This window comes from Oryza brachyantha, chromosome 5 (assembly GCF_000231095.2).
Source record: "Oryza brachyantha chromosome 5, ObraRS2, whole genome shotgun sequence".
Classification (NCBI taxonomy): domain Eukaryota; kingdom Viridiplantae; phylum Streptophyta; class Magnoliopsida; order Poales; family Poaceae; genus Oryza; species Oryza brachyantha.
The window spans coordinates 18450813-18465289 of NC_023167.2; the positions used below are offsets into that span (position 1 = coordinate 18450813).

The window sequence follows — 14477 nt, forward strand, 5'->3', positions numbered from 1 at the left end:
TTCGTACGGTTTTTTTAATGATAACCGACCGGTTTTTGTCCCCTCCACCCAGTTCTCAACACGATCACACTTTCTTCTTAATTATTCCACACCAAATTCTGAATTTTAGTTACCAATCCTATGGGTGATTGTTTGGCTTATTTACGAAAAAATTAAAAGACATATTTATGAATGAAAAATAATTTGTGAATAAAAATTTATAAGCCAAAGCTAGAAAATAAATTACGACAAAAAAATAATGTAACACGGTCATTTTTTTGGGTGCTTGAGGAAAAAACCAAACGATATATTTGCAAATGAAAAATAATTTATGAATACAAATTTTATATATATGTTCTTGGCGATCTAAAAACCAAAGATGAAAAAAAAGTGAAGTACACCAGCGGTCCCTAAACTTATGTGCATGTGTCATCTAGGTCACTAAACTCTCAAAATGCACTTTTAGGTCTCTGAACTTGTCTGGGGTGTCATATAGATCCAAACGGGCTCCGACCTGCTCCATTCGTTGACGTGTCATGGTGGTACCTACGTGTGCGTGCGCCCGAGAGTGGAGGAATTGAGAAGAGAGAGAAAAGAATAAGAAGGAGAGAGATACTGACATGTGGGACCCACATAACTCCACCAACACGTAGGTGCCACCGTGGCATGCCACGTCAGCGGATGGAGCGGGTCGGAGTCCGTTTGGACCTATATAACATCCCAGACAAGTTCGGAAACCTAAAAATGCATTTTGAGAATTCATGGAGCTAGATGACACATACACATAAGTTTAGGGACCGCTGGTCAATAGTATACTTCACTCAAAAATAAACTATAATAACCTTAAAATCAACTCTAAATTTAAGGTTAAAAATTATAAATATAAACATAAACCAAAACATAATCAGACACGATGGTACCGCCTCGAAGACGGTAAAAACCACTAATACCGTTATATACTTATAACTTGAATACACATGTACATTCTGCAGTATATATTAGGATCTGTTTGGTAAACACCATTATGATTGCAGCTTACAAGCCGAAGACCGTGGACAAGCAAGTCAACAGTCATTAGCGTACTTGACCATTCCACCGATCGAGGTTACACGCATGATCGAGGCTATTAGCACCGGGCCGGCCTTGTAGAATTAGAATTTCTTTTTCAGGCAAAAAAAAATTGCATCGTAATTAATTTTGGTCTTGATTGCTAACCCATCGTGTACGCCCTCTTCTTCTTCTACCTCTGAACAAGTCAAGCTCCTCTTCACCACTATATAACGCCCATTTCACCAACCTACTGCCACTCAAAGGTAGCTCACACCCACACACATCGTCGCTTGCTAGCTCTAGCTAGAGGCCTAGATTATGGGCAACAGCTTGCAGCTGCCATGCCCGCCGTGCCAGGAGGCCACGGCGGTGGCGGCCGCCGCGGGAGTCGTCGAGAAGAGGAGGAGGAAGAAGCAGGCGCCGGCCGGCGGCGGCAGGAGCGACAAGGCCAAGGCCAAGGCGTCGAGGTACGTGGTTGTTCCGGTGCTTGACACGCCGGAGCGGGAGATGAAGAGCGCGTGGCCGGGGTGCCGCGTGGAGACCGGCGGCGACGGCATGCGGGTGACGGTGGTGATGAAGAGGAAGGACGCGGCGGAGCTGATGGCGAGGCTGGAGGTGCGGTGCGCCCTCGAGAGGAAGGCCAGGATGGTGGAGCTTAACGCCGGCCTCACCGGCGGCAGCAACGGCGGCGTGATGAGGCCGTGCCGAGACGGGTGGGCGCCGCGGCTCGCGAGCATATCGGAGATCAACTAGCCGCAGGCATGGCTAGCTAGCTCCGATGTGCTGCTTGATCTCCAATCTGCCTGCACATATTTTTTGGATCACTGAAAAAAGTTGTGAAATTATAGATATCTCAGGTATTTTAGCTAGCAAGTTAGTGACAGGGTGAATTGGTGATTTTCTCCTCTTCCTCTTTGGCTTCTTGAGAAGAAGATGTCTCTGTCGGTTTCGCCATGGCGCAGCACACTGAAAGTGTATGCAGAGAGTTGTCAAATTGGACAGCTTATGATGAACATGACATGTGTGTAAATAGTGATGTTCTTGTTTTTGTAAGACGCATGCTTGGCCTCATGCTTACTTCATAAAAGCACAGTTTTTTGTAATTTCTTGTGATATTATTTAGCCAATAAGATGTATTGATTCATAAAGAGGGTGATTGTTTGGGTTATCGATGGAAAAACTAAACGATATATTTATAAATAAAAAACTGTTTATGAATAAAGCATTTATATATGTGTCTTTAGCGATATAAAAAACAAGAATAAAAAATAAAATACATAATAAACCCTAAAATCTATTCTAAATTTAAGGTTAAAAATTTAAACTTAATAAGTATAATCATAAGCGAAAAGATGGGGCTGATATGTTGCAGTTTTAGCACAACTTTTTTCCTTAATTCTCTAAATTACTTTTGGGATTAAATGGGAAACTTGATCGCCCTATCTGGGTCGATGCTGCCTACTACCTTCCTTCTCCCAAACTTATCCTAGATATTGACATGTTGTTGTCGGTTGGTCAGAGCTGGCAAGATTCAGACAAAGGAGCAATCGCTTGTGTTCTGTCGATCGAGGCGAGACGTTACCACAGCTAGCTATCAGTTATCAGCAAAACACTAGTGCTGCCTTCGTCACACTGCCATTGATGGGTGAAGCAAGTGATGGATACTAGGCTCCAAAGCTCGTGTTGGCATATTGTGTGGTTAGGCAAAATATTGACCTCTTCACTCAGATCAAGATAGCTCTATGCCTCTTATCATATGCAACCTGGGCAGTATCTTTTGTGTCCATAATAGGTTCAGACTTCAGAGGAGGCAGCTGGCTTTGCATGACCTGTTCAAGCTTCAGTTGTCCATGATTCTACCTGAGAATTAAGCTGTGATTACCATTAGAAATTGTTATCTTTGCATGCGTAATCGTTGAGAAAAATTTCGGTCAGATAGTCAGGTCGTAAATCGTAATAACACCGACACTGGCTGTATGGAGAAACTTAATTGAGTGATAATTAACTTGAATCTGTTTGCAAGCATTATTGTATTCTGTTCACACCAATAACTTGTCTGAATATGAACATTAATCTATTTTTTTATCCCTTATCTGGTCATTGTCATGACTGTAATAAAAAAATCAGAAGTAGAGAAATTGCAAGCAAATGATTTCCCTATGAATTGAATATAACATTTGTCCAAGTCAGCTCAGGAGAATTAGTCCACAACGCTTTATTTGTCTATTAATTTTTTTTAAACCCAGAGACTGATGAATTATCATGTCACAGTTACATCATCATTGCATAAGGAAACCAAACATCTCAATCTGCCGAGACCTATACCTGCAAGTCTCGTCAGCACACAAGTGATTTCGACTTCGACACCAACGCACCACCATCCAGAGAATGAACAGAAGCGTAAACACGCAGTGTAAATCCATAATATGACGAATACCATGTATACACAATCTCAGTTTTTAAACAACTCACGCAAAAATCAATTCCAATCCTTTTAATATTATTGAATAATGTACGTGTATGTTTATTTATGTTCAGAAGTTATATCATGTTTTTTTATATTTTATAGATGAAATGAAATATTATGTCATAATCAGAGTGTCAGCTATCTAAAAAACAGAGGATTATTAAGCGCACGTTTGGTTTATGAGCGAGGTTGGATGATATATGATGATGCATATTTTGCCAGATATGATTATCTAAGCTGATTGTTTGGTTAGGTGGTGGGATGAGTTAGTTTTTTAGTTTTGTTGATGGACAAGAGTGGATGAAATAAAAATAGTAAAATATTAATACATATCAAAATATATAATTATTAGTTATCTTACCATAATTAATATCTCTTTTTTTTAATCTAGGTTTGATCATTCATCTTATTCAATTGTGTTTTTTTAATCTAGGTTTGATCATTCATCTTATTCAATTGTGTTGCAAACATGCAAAATTATAATCATAAAGCACATTTAGTAATAAATAATTATATTTTTTTATGAACAAGACGAATGGTTAGACGTAGATTTAAAATTTTATGATATAAAAAAGCAAATACTCAACAAAATATATTAATTATCCCTAATCAACGCTAATCTTAAAGTAATAGTCACTAATTAATATCAAAGTACGCTAACAATCACTAATTGGTTGCTAATGATTATGATTAGCAATGACAGATAGTTTGGACGAATTCATCCATCTCACGTATTTAAGAAATTCATATGCACCCTCGACTACGGACCAAGCACTAAAAAGAAAATCACATCTATTTACGACAGTCCCATCGGTGTATTAATGATAGTTTCTATCCTTATTAAACAGCTTACACATAAGCAAAATGATGATATGATAACGTAATTTATAAAGAAAGACAGGAAAAAACTTAAAATTGGTTTGTTCGTGAAGAAACCAAGTTTTCTCTTCAACCAATGCACCATGAAAACATAAATTTACTATTGGGGAGACACCACTAGTTTTTATGGGACATGTGTTATACTCACCATTGGTAAAACAATATAGAGTTATGAGAAAAAAGAAAAAATAATTATTACTCCAAAACACATTTATTATAAAAAATAGTTTCTCTTATTCGAACTGCACCTGTTATGTTCTTCCAAGCAAACATACCCTAAGAGGTTGACCTACTAAAATGCTGAGCCAGCCCATTATATCAGCCCATAGAATAGATGGGCCTCTCCTCTTGGGCATTCTCCGACGGGGATCTCGATGCACATCCCCCGTCCAGCTGGACGCAATCTAGACCGTCCAATCTACCACCGGAAACTTTTTAAAACCCCTCATGCCCTAGGGCTCATTTCACTCCCCTGCGCCGTCACCAGAACCCCTCCCCGCTTCCCGCCGCCGCCATCTCCTCCCTCTTCTCCGGCCGGCGGCGACGATGAAGGGACGGCAAGGCCAGCGCGTGAGGCTGTACGTGCGCGGCACCATCCTCGGCTACAAGAGGTGACCACCTCTCCTCCCCTTGCGTGGCGTCTCTCTGGCTCATCCATCTGCGCCGTGGAGTGGTGTTGATTTGTTGCCTGCTTCGCTTGCTCGTGCAGGTCGAAGTCGAACCAGTACGAGAACACGTCGCTGCTGCAGATCGAGGGGGTGAACACCAAGGAGGATGTGGGGTGGTACGCCGGCAAGCGCATCGCTTACGTCTACAAGGCCAAGACGAAGAGCAGCGGCACCACCTACCGCTGCATCTGGGGCAAGGTCACCCGCCCCCACGGCAACTCCGGCGTCGTCCGCGCCAAGTTCCGGTCCAACCTCCCGCCCACCTCCATGGTAAAATCTCGCTCCCATTGGCATCCCTCCACCCGTCTGATCCCTACCATTGCGCTTCTGACATCTTTGTGTGGGTGATTTTGTGGTGCAGGGCAAGAAGGTCCGCGTCTTCATGTATCCCAGCAGCATCTAAGGTATATAACACCGTGCCTAGTTGAAGTGATTTTGTGTTTCAGTGATTTGTGCGTTTACAATGTTCGATATATTGCATATTCCTTCTAGTCCCATACCCATATTGTTTATTAGTACATTACTTTTGTTTGCACAGTTCAATGATTGTTAATCCAGCGGGGAGTTAGTAGTCAGTTAGTAGTCGCAATCTTGTGTAGTTGTCCCCCCTGAATTCTAGTGTGGTGGTAACCAATGTCAATTCAACTGAATGGTGCATTGTTAGGTTCGGGTGTAGTAATCATTATTATTATGTTCAAGGGCCCCATGCCAATGGGGGAAGCTCTTCTGCTAGCTTCGAAATACCTGCAGGTTCTCTGCAGGGTGCTCGGAAGTTGGGGCCCTAGATAAAATGCAGCGGTCTCATAGTACGAGGCTGTGCTTTGGTTTATGGGATCTCTCATCAACCTGTTTCTCACAGCCTTGCCTCCAATGACCTCTATATGGATTCATTAATAATGCCAGTGTTCTATTGGTCACTGATGTTCAAGCGTTTTCAAGTGGCATGAAGTGAGCTGGAGGGTTGTAAACTCGTTATACTATATGCTTTGACGTTTATGGTATAGCTTATTTCAGGCAACCAGGTCTAGTTATGTTTGGATAGAATCCCTTATATCTAGACATGTAGGAAGCGGGTGAGTCTTAGCGTTAGAAGTTGAAAACGATAATGAATATGAACTGGCTGTCTTTGTTAGCTTGCCCAGCGATCCTGGTTTACACAAATATCTGGCTCATTCATAGTGAAACAATGAGCTTTTGGGGGTATTGTGGTATAATACTATAATGAAAACATACCATTGTGGCATTATGTTGATACTATCTTAAATGCATAATGCACTCTGTTGGTTAATACATTTTCTAGTATATTGCATTCAAAAGCTGTCATATTGTTTTTGCACATCGCTCTTTTGCATAACAAGTCAAAAGTTGAAACTAACAGCAACGTTTTAAACTTAAACAGGTATCTTGCTTAATTTATGCAAGGCAAAACGATGTGGAGGCTTTACCAGCTAGTCACTTGGTTAACCAATCAGAAGAATTTAAGCAATTTTGAGGAGTTTAGCTTTTCCTTTTTTACTGCACAGACTATTGATTGCATCTTGTACAACGCATGCCAATCACTCATTTGCCTTGAAATGATATTCATGCAGTGTTAACTTTTAGCTGTAATATTGTCTGGTTGTCATGGTGGCTGTCAATTGCAACATAGATAGCTGTCCGTGTTCGTCTCCCAGAACCAAGAATCAGATGCCGTGTGATCTATATAAACATAAAATCACTATTATCGTCCAAACCATTGTATCAAAACTGTGGGCTTAAAAAGATTCAGGACAGTGAGCTTTCAGCTGCCAAATTTTCATTTCTACGATCTCTTCTATTGTTTGATGCGTCAACCGTCGAGGGTCACACATCCGTGTGACTGGATAGAATAACTTCGTGCTGGACTTCTGTGTCGTGCGTCAAGTGAACTGCGTGTTGTGCCAATAATTCTAGGAGGCCTCCCAGTCAATCCTGGGATTTAGGGGGTGTTTAGTTGGTGAAATAAAAATTTTTGCCGTTAGTATTGCCTTGCGAAGAGCTTTACTTGGAGAAACAAAAGGAACATGCAAAATTTGGGAGTGTGCCACACGAATATTCTACAATAGCAGGTATCGAAGAATCGGTACAAGAAATTTGTCACATCAAATGTTTAATCGGATGTCGGAAAAAGTTTTTGGATAAGAATGAAAAAACGAGCCTAATTAATCCGTCATTAGCGCATATAGGTTACTGTAGCACTTATGGTTAATCATGTAGTAATTAGGCTTAAATGATTTGTCTCACGATTTCTTACTAACTGTAATTAGTTTTTCGGTTTATCTATGTTTAATAATACTCTATTTAAGTGTCCAAAAATTTGATGTGATGTTTTTGTGTGAAATTTTTTGCTTAAACTACTTGGGAACAAGAGAGTTCCAGTCACCACAGGAAGTTTGCTACTTGGGAACAAGAGAGTTCCAGTCACCACAGGAAGTTTGGTAGGCAGCACCACAGGAAGTTTGGTAGGCAGTAAGGTTTGTTACATATGGAATTTAAATACTCACTCCATCATAAGATATAAGGCATAACTAACACTAATACTAATGTAAGGCGTAACTACCAAAAAAAATTATAATCATCATCTTGTTTAGGCTAAACATTTTCGTCCTCACCCATCACATGGAATCTCTAGAGACATGTATAGAACATTAAATATAGTTAAAAAATATCTAATTGTATGTTTTGGAAAGAATTTACTTTACAAACCTTTTGAGTCTAACTTAAATTAGTCTAAGATTAGTCATAACTATTATTCATTCACATGTGCTAATGACGGTGTAATTAGTTTTTCAATTTTTTAATTAGTTGTAGCTTCATGTATGTATATATGTATGTATATATGTAATGTGGTTGGACCTAAATCAAATTTAGGTAAAGAATAGGTACTAGTTAATGTATACAGCTATATCTTATATTATATGATGGGGTGCTGGGAGTATTCAATTTTTAAATTCAATTCGAAGACGCCGCAAACATGTGAGTCAAACCGTGTTGATTTTTTTTTGCTGGTTTTTACATGCACACTTATTGAACTGTTAAATGCTATATTTTTACAAAAAGTTTTATACAAAAATATATCATCTAGTTAATTTCTCGTTTATATCATTAGATAGCTATTAAAAATAGATAATTTTATCTACTTCATCGCTAAAAACAGACACAAATTTCTTCTTAACCGCTCAGGTGCTACGGTTTGCAAGCAAACCGTTCCTTTTAATGTTTGGATGACGCTCAAAATTAAATTCCGGTTGGAATTTATAATGTTTTTTTAATAAATTTAAACATCAAACAGTAAATTTAATCAAAATTCGACAGGAAAACAACCGGTAGCCCAGCCCACGCGGCGAGCGAGATCGATCTAACACAAAACCACGGCTGAGCCGGCAATTTTCCCGTCCCAACGCCGCACGCGGCCACCACCTCCGCGGATTCGCGAGCGAGAGCGCTGAGCCGGAGCGCGACGGCCGCGCGTAGTACTAGCTTTTCTTTCAACTTGGTTCGGTTGGTTGCCGTGCCGTCCCGCGCTGCGCTGCTGGTGCGAATCCAAGGCTGTAGGAGATGGAGATTGGTCGCCTCGTGCGAACGCAACCCGGGTGGGCACCAGCCGCCGCCCGAGGGAGGAGCCGACGACCGCTCGCGCTCTCGTCCAGCGGCCGCCGGGGGGCGCGGTGCCGCGCCATGGAATCGCCGGCGTCCGCGTCCGTCCACGCGGTCTCCATCCCCTTCTCCGACCTCAAGGTAATGAGGAACCTGCTCACCTGCTGCTCGGCTGCTCGGAGCTTGGCTCCTCTGAATAATTCCGAACCCTGACGACGCTGATGCAGGAGAAGGATAGAGACCTGGGCGGGAAGATCGAGGAAGGCCTCGGGCCCAGCGGGCTCGGGATCATCTCCATTGCTGACGTGAGTGTGTGACGCGCTCGAAGTTCAGACTGATTTGCGCCGCGTTTCTGGCTCTGCGGAGAAATTTTCGAGTGAGGCAGTTGGTTCCTGAACTAAATTGTAGCCGTTTCTTTGCGTTGGTGCATGCAGGTGCCTGGTTTTCCCGTGCTGAGGAAAGCATTGCTGCGCCTGGCACCAAAGTATGTTCTTCTCTTATGTCTCTCCTTGTCGTCTCATTCTAGTGTTCAGGGGATGCACATTTCAGTTTCAAAATTTGCTTGTTCCGTGTTTTTTTAGAGTTGCAAACCTTCCTGAAGATGTGAGGAAAGGATTTGAAGACCCAGACAGCAGGTAGTTACAGAATTGCATGGCGGTGCCAGTTGGTCATGTTCTTAATCACGAATTTGATGTGGTCTGTTCTGTCTTCCAGTTGGGAGCTGCTAGTAGTCAGGATCATACGCCTAAATTGTACTTGTATCCTGTTTGACAGTCTAGAGTACACAGCAATGATGAGTTTGCTACGTGTGCATTTCTCCTTGCTTTGTAGGTTTAGCTTTGGGTGGAGTCATGGGAAAGAGAAATTAGAGTCTGGGAAACTCGGTAAGCACTTTTGCACTTTATCTCATTGTGCATCTTCCATATGTGAGATATTGCACTTTATTGAAAAGATCAATATGAGGCAGACACATTCAAAGGCTCCTTTTATGCCAACCCAATTTTGGATGTTCCAACCACTGATGATGTACTTGTGAGAAGGTGCGTATTTTTATACATATATAATTCTACTCAGTTTACTGTCAGAATTTAGAACTGGACAAAACCTAACGATTTGTCAACTTCTATTGTTCTAGCTCTAACAAATTTAGTATGATCTGAGTTAATTGTGGTTTAATTATCTTGCTATGGTCGATCATTTATATCACTCAAAATATCCTGTTTTATTGTGACCGCAAAAAAGTTGTATCATTTACTCATAAAGACCAAATAAGACCCTTATTATAGGTGTTTTACATGTAATATTGAACCAACAGGTACCCGTCATATTGCCGACCAAATATATGGCCCGCCAGTCATCTTCCTGAGCTTGAAATAGGTATGACTGACTGTCTGACCATATGTATGCCTTTTTAGGAAAAAAACACACTATATCAAAATATCCTCAAATCCTTTTATCCGAGACCTGAGGGCTATAATACATATTTGTTACTACCTCTGTCCCAAATTAACTGTATTTATGGATTTTTGTATCCAACGTTTGACGATTCGTCTTATTTAAAAAAATTATGATTTTTTTAAAAAAATAGTTATACATAAAGTAATATTCATATTTTATCATCTAATAACAATAAAAATACTAATCAAAATTTTTTTTAAATAAGACGGACAGTCAAACGCTAAACACAAATAGTGCAAAAATGAACTCTTTAAGGGATGGAGGGAGTACATTTTATCATATTATAATAACCCATTACTACTTAATTTGGCCGTTAAATTAGTGTAATCTGGTACCCTCCTCTTCAAACTTCCATACATTTTCTGTGTATGGTCTTGTATTTTGTTGGCACTTTACAGATGTTTTTGTATACGAGTACTTGCCATAGCACATGTTTATATTTTATAAATTAGGATATCTGTATCAACAGAGGTTGTACTCCATTGACCTTACTTGAGTCTTGTATCTCGAGGTGCTAAATGTAAGATACTCAATGGTTAATGTTCATTTTCAGTGCCTCGTTATCATTACATGCTGAAATAAGACGGAAGGTCAAACTTTGAACATAGAAATCGAAAAATGAAGTTTTTTTGGGACGGAAGTAGTATTTTTAAGTGTCTGGTTTTTATAGTACTTTTTTGGTGTTTACATACTAGAATCCAATTCGTTTTTACGATATTTTTTTTCATTTGTAGCATTTAAAGCTCTTGGGAAGCTGATGTTGGAAGTTGGTTTGATGTTGGCTTATCATTGTGATCGCTATGGTATGTACTAGAGAACCCTATAGGCTTACCTGAAATGTGATATCTCCTTTAAAAATGTCCATGGACAAATCACATCCGTTCTGCTAAGTCAGATCTCCATTATTTAACCTTTGGATTGATTTTAATTGTCAACTCTTCACTTGGGCAGTTGGGTCATTAAATTTGGTATCCCATTAGTGAATTGGACTAACTTCTGTTTGTTTGTCAGTAATGCAGCAAGGAGTGGGAACATATGATGGTGAAAGCCTTGAGCAGACAATTGCCAGCTCAAGGTGTCACAAGGGCCGACTTCTGTATTACTACCCCCGGCAATTTAGGTACATATGATGCATATACAGTATTTGTGACAAGAAAAGACATGCATGAATTGCATCTCTAGGTACTAAATTCCTTTATGACCTTATGTATTTTAGAGTTAAGATTTAGAGTGCATAAACAGGATCAATGCCATATGATTCCAGTAAACAGCGAGATGGTGCCTGTCAAGTATTACACAATTGATATGTGATACCATTGTGCTTGTGCATATGATAAGGCATTTTACATGTGCTGTCCATGCGGATCAAAGCTTTCTAGCATTACTTACCGCTGTTACATTCAAAATGTTTTTTCGATCCAAGATTTTTTTAGGTTCTAACCATTTAGTTGCAAGAATTGATGCTTGCATGTCTTATTCAGTAAACAGGAGGAAGGTGATTCTGTTTCATCGTGGTGTGGATGGCATACTGACCATGGATCTTTAACAGGTAATACATGCTATCCCTGTGGTTGAATATTTTCAGTTGTGCAATAACTCCTGAACATGAAGCATGTGGTGAAAGTCTGAATCCATAACCTTGCTGTATTATACATATATTGATAATATCATAAATGACCTCCGTTTTGTTTCCTACTATATTATCTATGCTTTCAGGCTTTAGCATTTTATAAAACATTTGTTTTAATTTATAATTTTTGAATTCTGATCATGCATGCTGCATGCAGGACTTTCATGTGCCTTGTTTACTAAAAATTCATTGGAGATCCTCTGTCCTGATAGTGCTGCTGGATTGTACATAAGGACTCGTGATGATAAAGTTGTTAAGGTGATTTCCTGTTAATCCATGATGTATCAGTGCTTGCAGATCTCGAAGTGTAGCCAGACACTTGGAAACAATGTTTAATCATTGTTAGTTGAATAATTGCCTGTGAATTCCATTAGCATATTATCCCAGGAGAACGCTATGTGCTCTGCGCTAATTGTACTTTTACTGCATAAGGTTACATTTGAGGAGAATGAATTGGCATACCAAATTGGAGAAACGACTGAAATATTATCAAGAGGTCGCCTATGTGCAACTCCACACTGTGTGAAGGTATTGTATTATAAATTGATAGTCATCCTAATCGGAACGTCTAATTGCACCTGGTTTTTAGTGTACTGGGTAATCAGCATTCCAAGTTCCTGCAGCTGTAAAGTTCTTTTACTATTGTCTCTAGGCCCCCAGCAGCGAAAACGCATCAAATGTTGACCGTTCGACCTTCGCGATGTTCATGCAACCAGATTGGTATGTGCTTTTTCTTGACCAAATTTTGTGTTCTTTAAGCTATCTTACTCTCAGCATTTTTTCTCAGTTTTTGCCCACGCGTTTTCCGAATTACTGCTAAACAATGCATTTTTTATAAAATATTTCTTTGTAGAACATCATTTTATCTTTCTAAAGTAGATTTTCAATTTTATAGTAGTTAATTTTATCATTTATACCATTAAATAGCTATCACAAAAATTAGAAAATCTTTCATCGAGAAAGAACACAGCCGTTTTCACATATTATCTCACGTGGAGAACTTCGAGTCCCCTGTCCCACCTACTTGTGGTTTGCCACTTGCCAAAGCTCCCAACCAACTTCAAAACATAACGTTATCTCACAGGGAGAACTGCTTTTCCCTCTTCATTATCTGTGTTACGTGGGTTTATTCATTCTGCTGAATAATAAGCTGTGTCATGTAAAAGATAGAATTTATGCAGTCAAAACTCAATAGTGAATATGCTTGTCGTTATGCATTGGGCACATAGACTTTTCAAAGCCTAGGCTGATTGATGTGGGTTTCAAATCTTGCTCACATTTTCTTTTCGTTCTGAAATATTTCGTAGGGATGAGAAGCTCAAGTTTCCAAGTGAAATTCCTTATCACCAAGAGGTTTGTTCTCACTACTAATCGGGAACTGGTATTCAGTGCTCCTGCTTGCCTTTTTCTAATACTAACCCAGCCTATGTTTTAACTCCTGGCAGTTGATCCCACCGAATGGAACTCTTACATTCGGGGAGTATTCAGAAAGACTGGTGAACAAGTATTATCAGGGAATGACATAACGATGCATTCATCCTACTTCTAGGTGTTTTAGCTTACGCTCTGTGCAGGTATAGCCACCGTGAATAACAGAATTCATTGCAGAAACAAACTGATATGAATCACAGAATCAGAATAATGTCACTCTTAATTTACTCCCGTGATTCTGATGTAGTTGGCATGAGAAAGAATGTTGAGGTTTTCATCTATAACTAGGGGTAACGCGGCCATTTTAAGATAATTTAGAGGTCAAGTAACGAAATGGACGTGTAGGAGTTCAATGTAGAAACATATGGGCATAAAAGTGATTTGGTAAAACTTATGGCATAGAAGGGGTTGAGTGAAAATTCAGGGAGTATATAAGGAATTTTCTCATTACGGAGACTTTGGCTCATTTGCACATGCCCATGAATGAGAATGGTAGAATTTTTTTATAGTCAGAAAACCTAATATTTACTGTGTATAATATCACATTGCTCTAAACTAATAGTTGTATGATATATAGCATATATAACATAAATTGAGTATATTTTCATAAAATTTAGCATAAATAAAATTGCTCCTAATTAACAATTGTTTAACATATCAAATATATAGAGGCTAGAAAATAGCAAAATGATAAGAAATCCTATAAGTTCAAGAGGTACATAAGAATTGTTTGGAGACTTTGGATCATTTGCACATATATGGAAGCTTTTGATCGAATAAAGCATGGATTAATGCCTTTGAGCAAAAAGAAAGATTAATATGCCTTTAGCCTAAAACTTTACAAGTATTAGCCTTTGTACTAAAACACGAGTAGCTTTTACTCCAAATTTTTCGTGAGTGTGACAGCTGGGTTGAAGTCACTATAATTCCTTGTGTCCGCATTTGACACATTTTTAGTTAACCTTTGGCCTATTTACCCATGTATGTAAGATTTTGGCCATAATAAGTCATTATTCTTGAGTATAAACTTCTGGTTTGAGTGTCACCCTTTGGTCAAATAACGTGTACGTACAAGACATTTGGCCTAAACACGCATAAGTATTAGAATTGGGCCAAAAATATGAGTATTAAATCTGAGCACACATTATTATTCAGATTCACACCTAGAAATTTCTATACTCCAGTTCTTCTGACCAATGTTAAAATTATGTGCTATATATTTAACATGATGTTTAATAGGAATTCATCAGACGACTTTGCTTATTCAAAGGGTGTCATATAAACTTTTAGGTGGCCTCGG

At 39.4% G+C, this 14477-nt stretch overlaps 3 protein-coding genes across 4 annotated transcripts; all 3 read left to right on the forward strand.

Moving 5' to 3' along the window:
* The first annotated feature begins 1112 nt into the window (after window positions 1-1112).
* Window positions 1113-2116, forward strand: LOC107304204. Its single transcript, XM_040524299.1, has one exon. It carries the CDS (start codon window positions 1348-1350, stop codon window positions 1780-1782), a length of 435 nt encoding a protein of 144 aa, XP_040380233.1. The 5' UTR covers window positions 1113-1347; the 3' UTR covers window positions 1783-2116.
* Window positions 2117-4826: 2710 nt separating this feature from the next.
* LOC102713908 (60S ribosomal protein L35a-2) lies at window positions 4827-6704 on the forward strand. The gene is made up of 4 exons (XM_006654697.2): window positions 4827-4986; window positions 5085-5313; window positions 5405-5447; window positions 6443-6704. The coding sequence occupies exons 1-3, from the start codon at window positions 4922-4924 to the stop codon at window positions 5444-5446; spliced, it is 336 nt and encodes a 111-aa protein (XP_006654760.1). The 5' UTR covers window positions 4827-4921; the 3' UTR covers window position 5447; window positions 6443-6704.
* A 1753-nt stretch (window positions 6705-8457) lies between these two features.
* Window positions 8458-13677, forward strand: LOC102702382. 2 transcript variants are annotated; one of them, XM_015837334.2, is made up of 15 exons: window positions 8458-8799; window positions 8892-8963; window positions 9093-9142; window positions 9240-9293; window positions 9490-9542; window positions 9626-9698; window positions 9974-10035; window positions 10851-10919; window positions 11128-11236; window positions 11598-11665; window positions 11904-12004; window positions 12179-12274; window positions 12399-12466; window positions 13054-13099; window positions 13192-13677. In XM_015837334.2, the coding sequence occupies exons 1-15, from the start codon at window positions 8620-8622 to the stop codon at window positions 13270-13272; spliced, it is 1182 nt and encodes a 393-aa protein (XP_015692820.1). In that variant the 5' UTR covers window positions 8458-8619; the 3' UTR covers window positions 13273-13677. The 2 variants fall into 2 exon arrangements, with proteins under 2 accessions (XP_015692820.1, XP_006655576.2); XM_006655513.3 differs by having other exon boundaries at window positions 8459-8799; window positions 8886-8963.
* The last annotated feature ends 800 nt before the right edge of the window (window positions 13678-14477 follow it).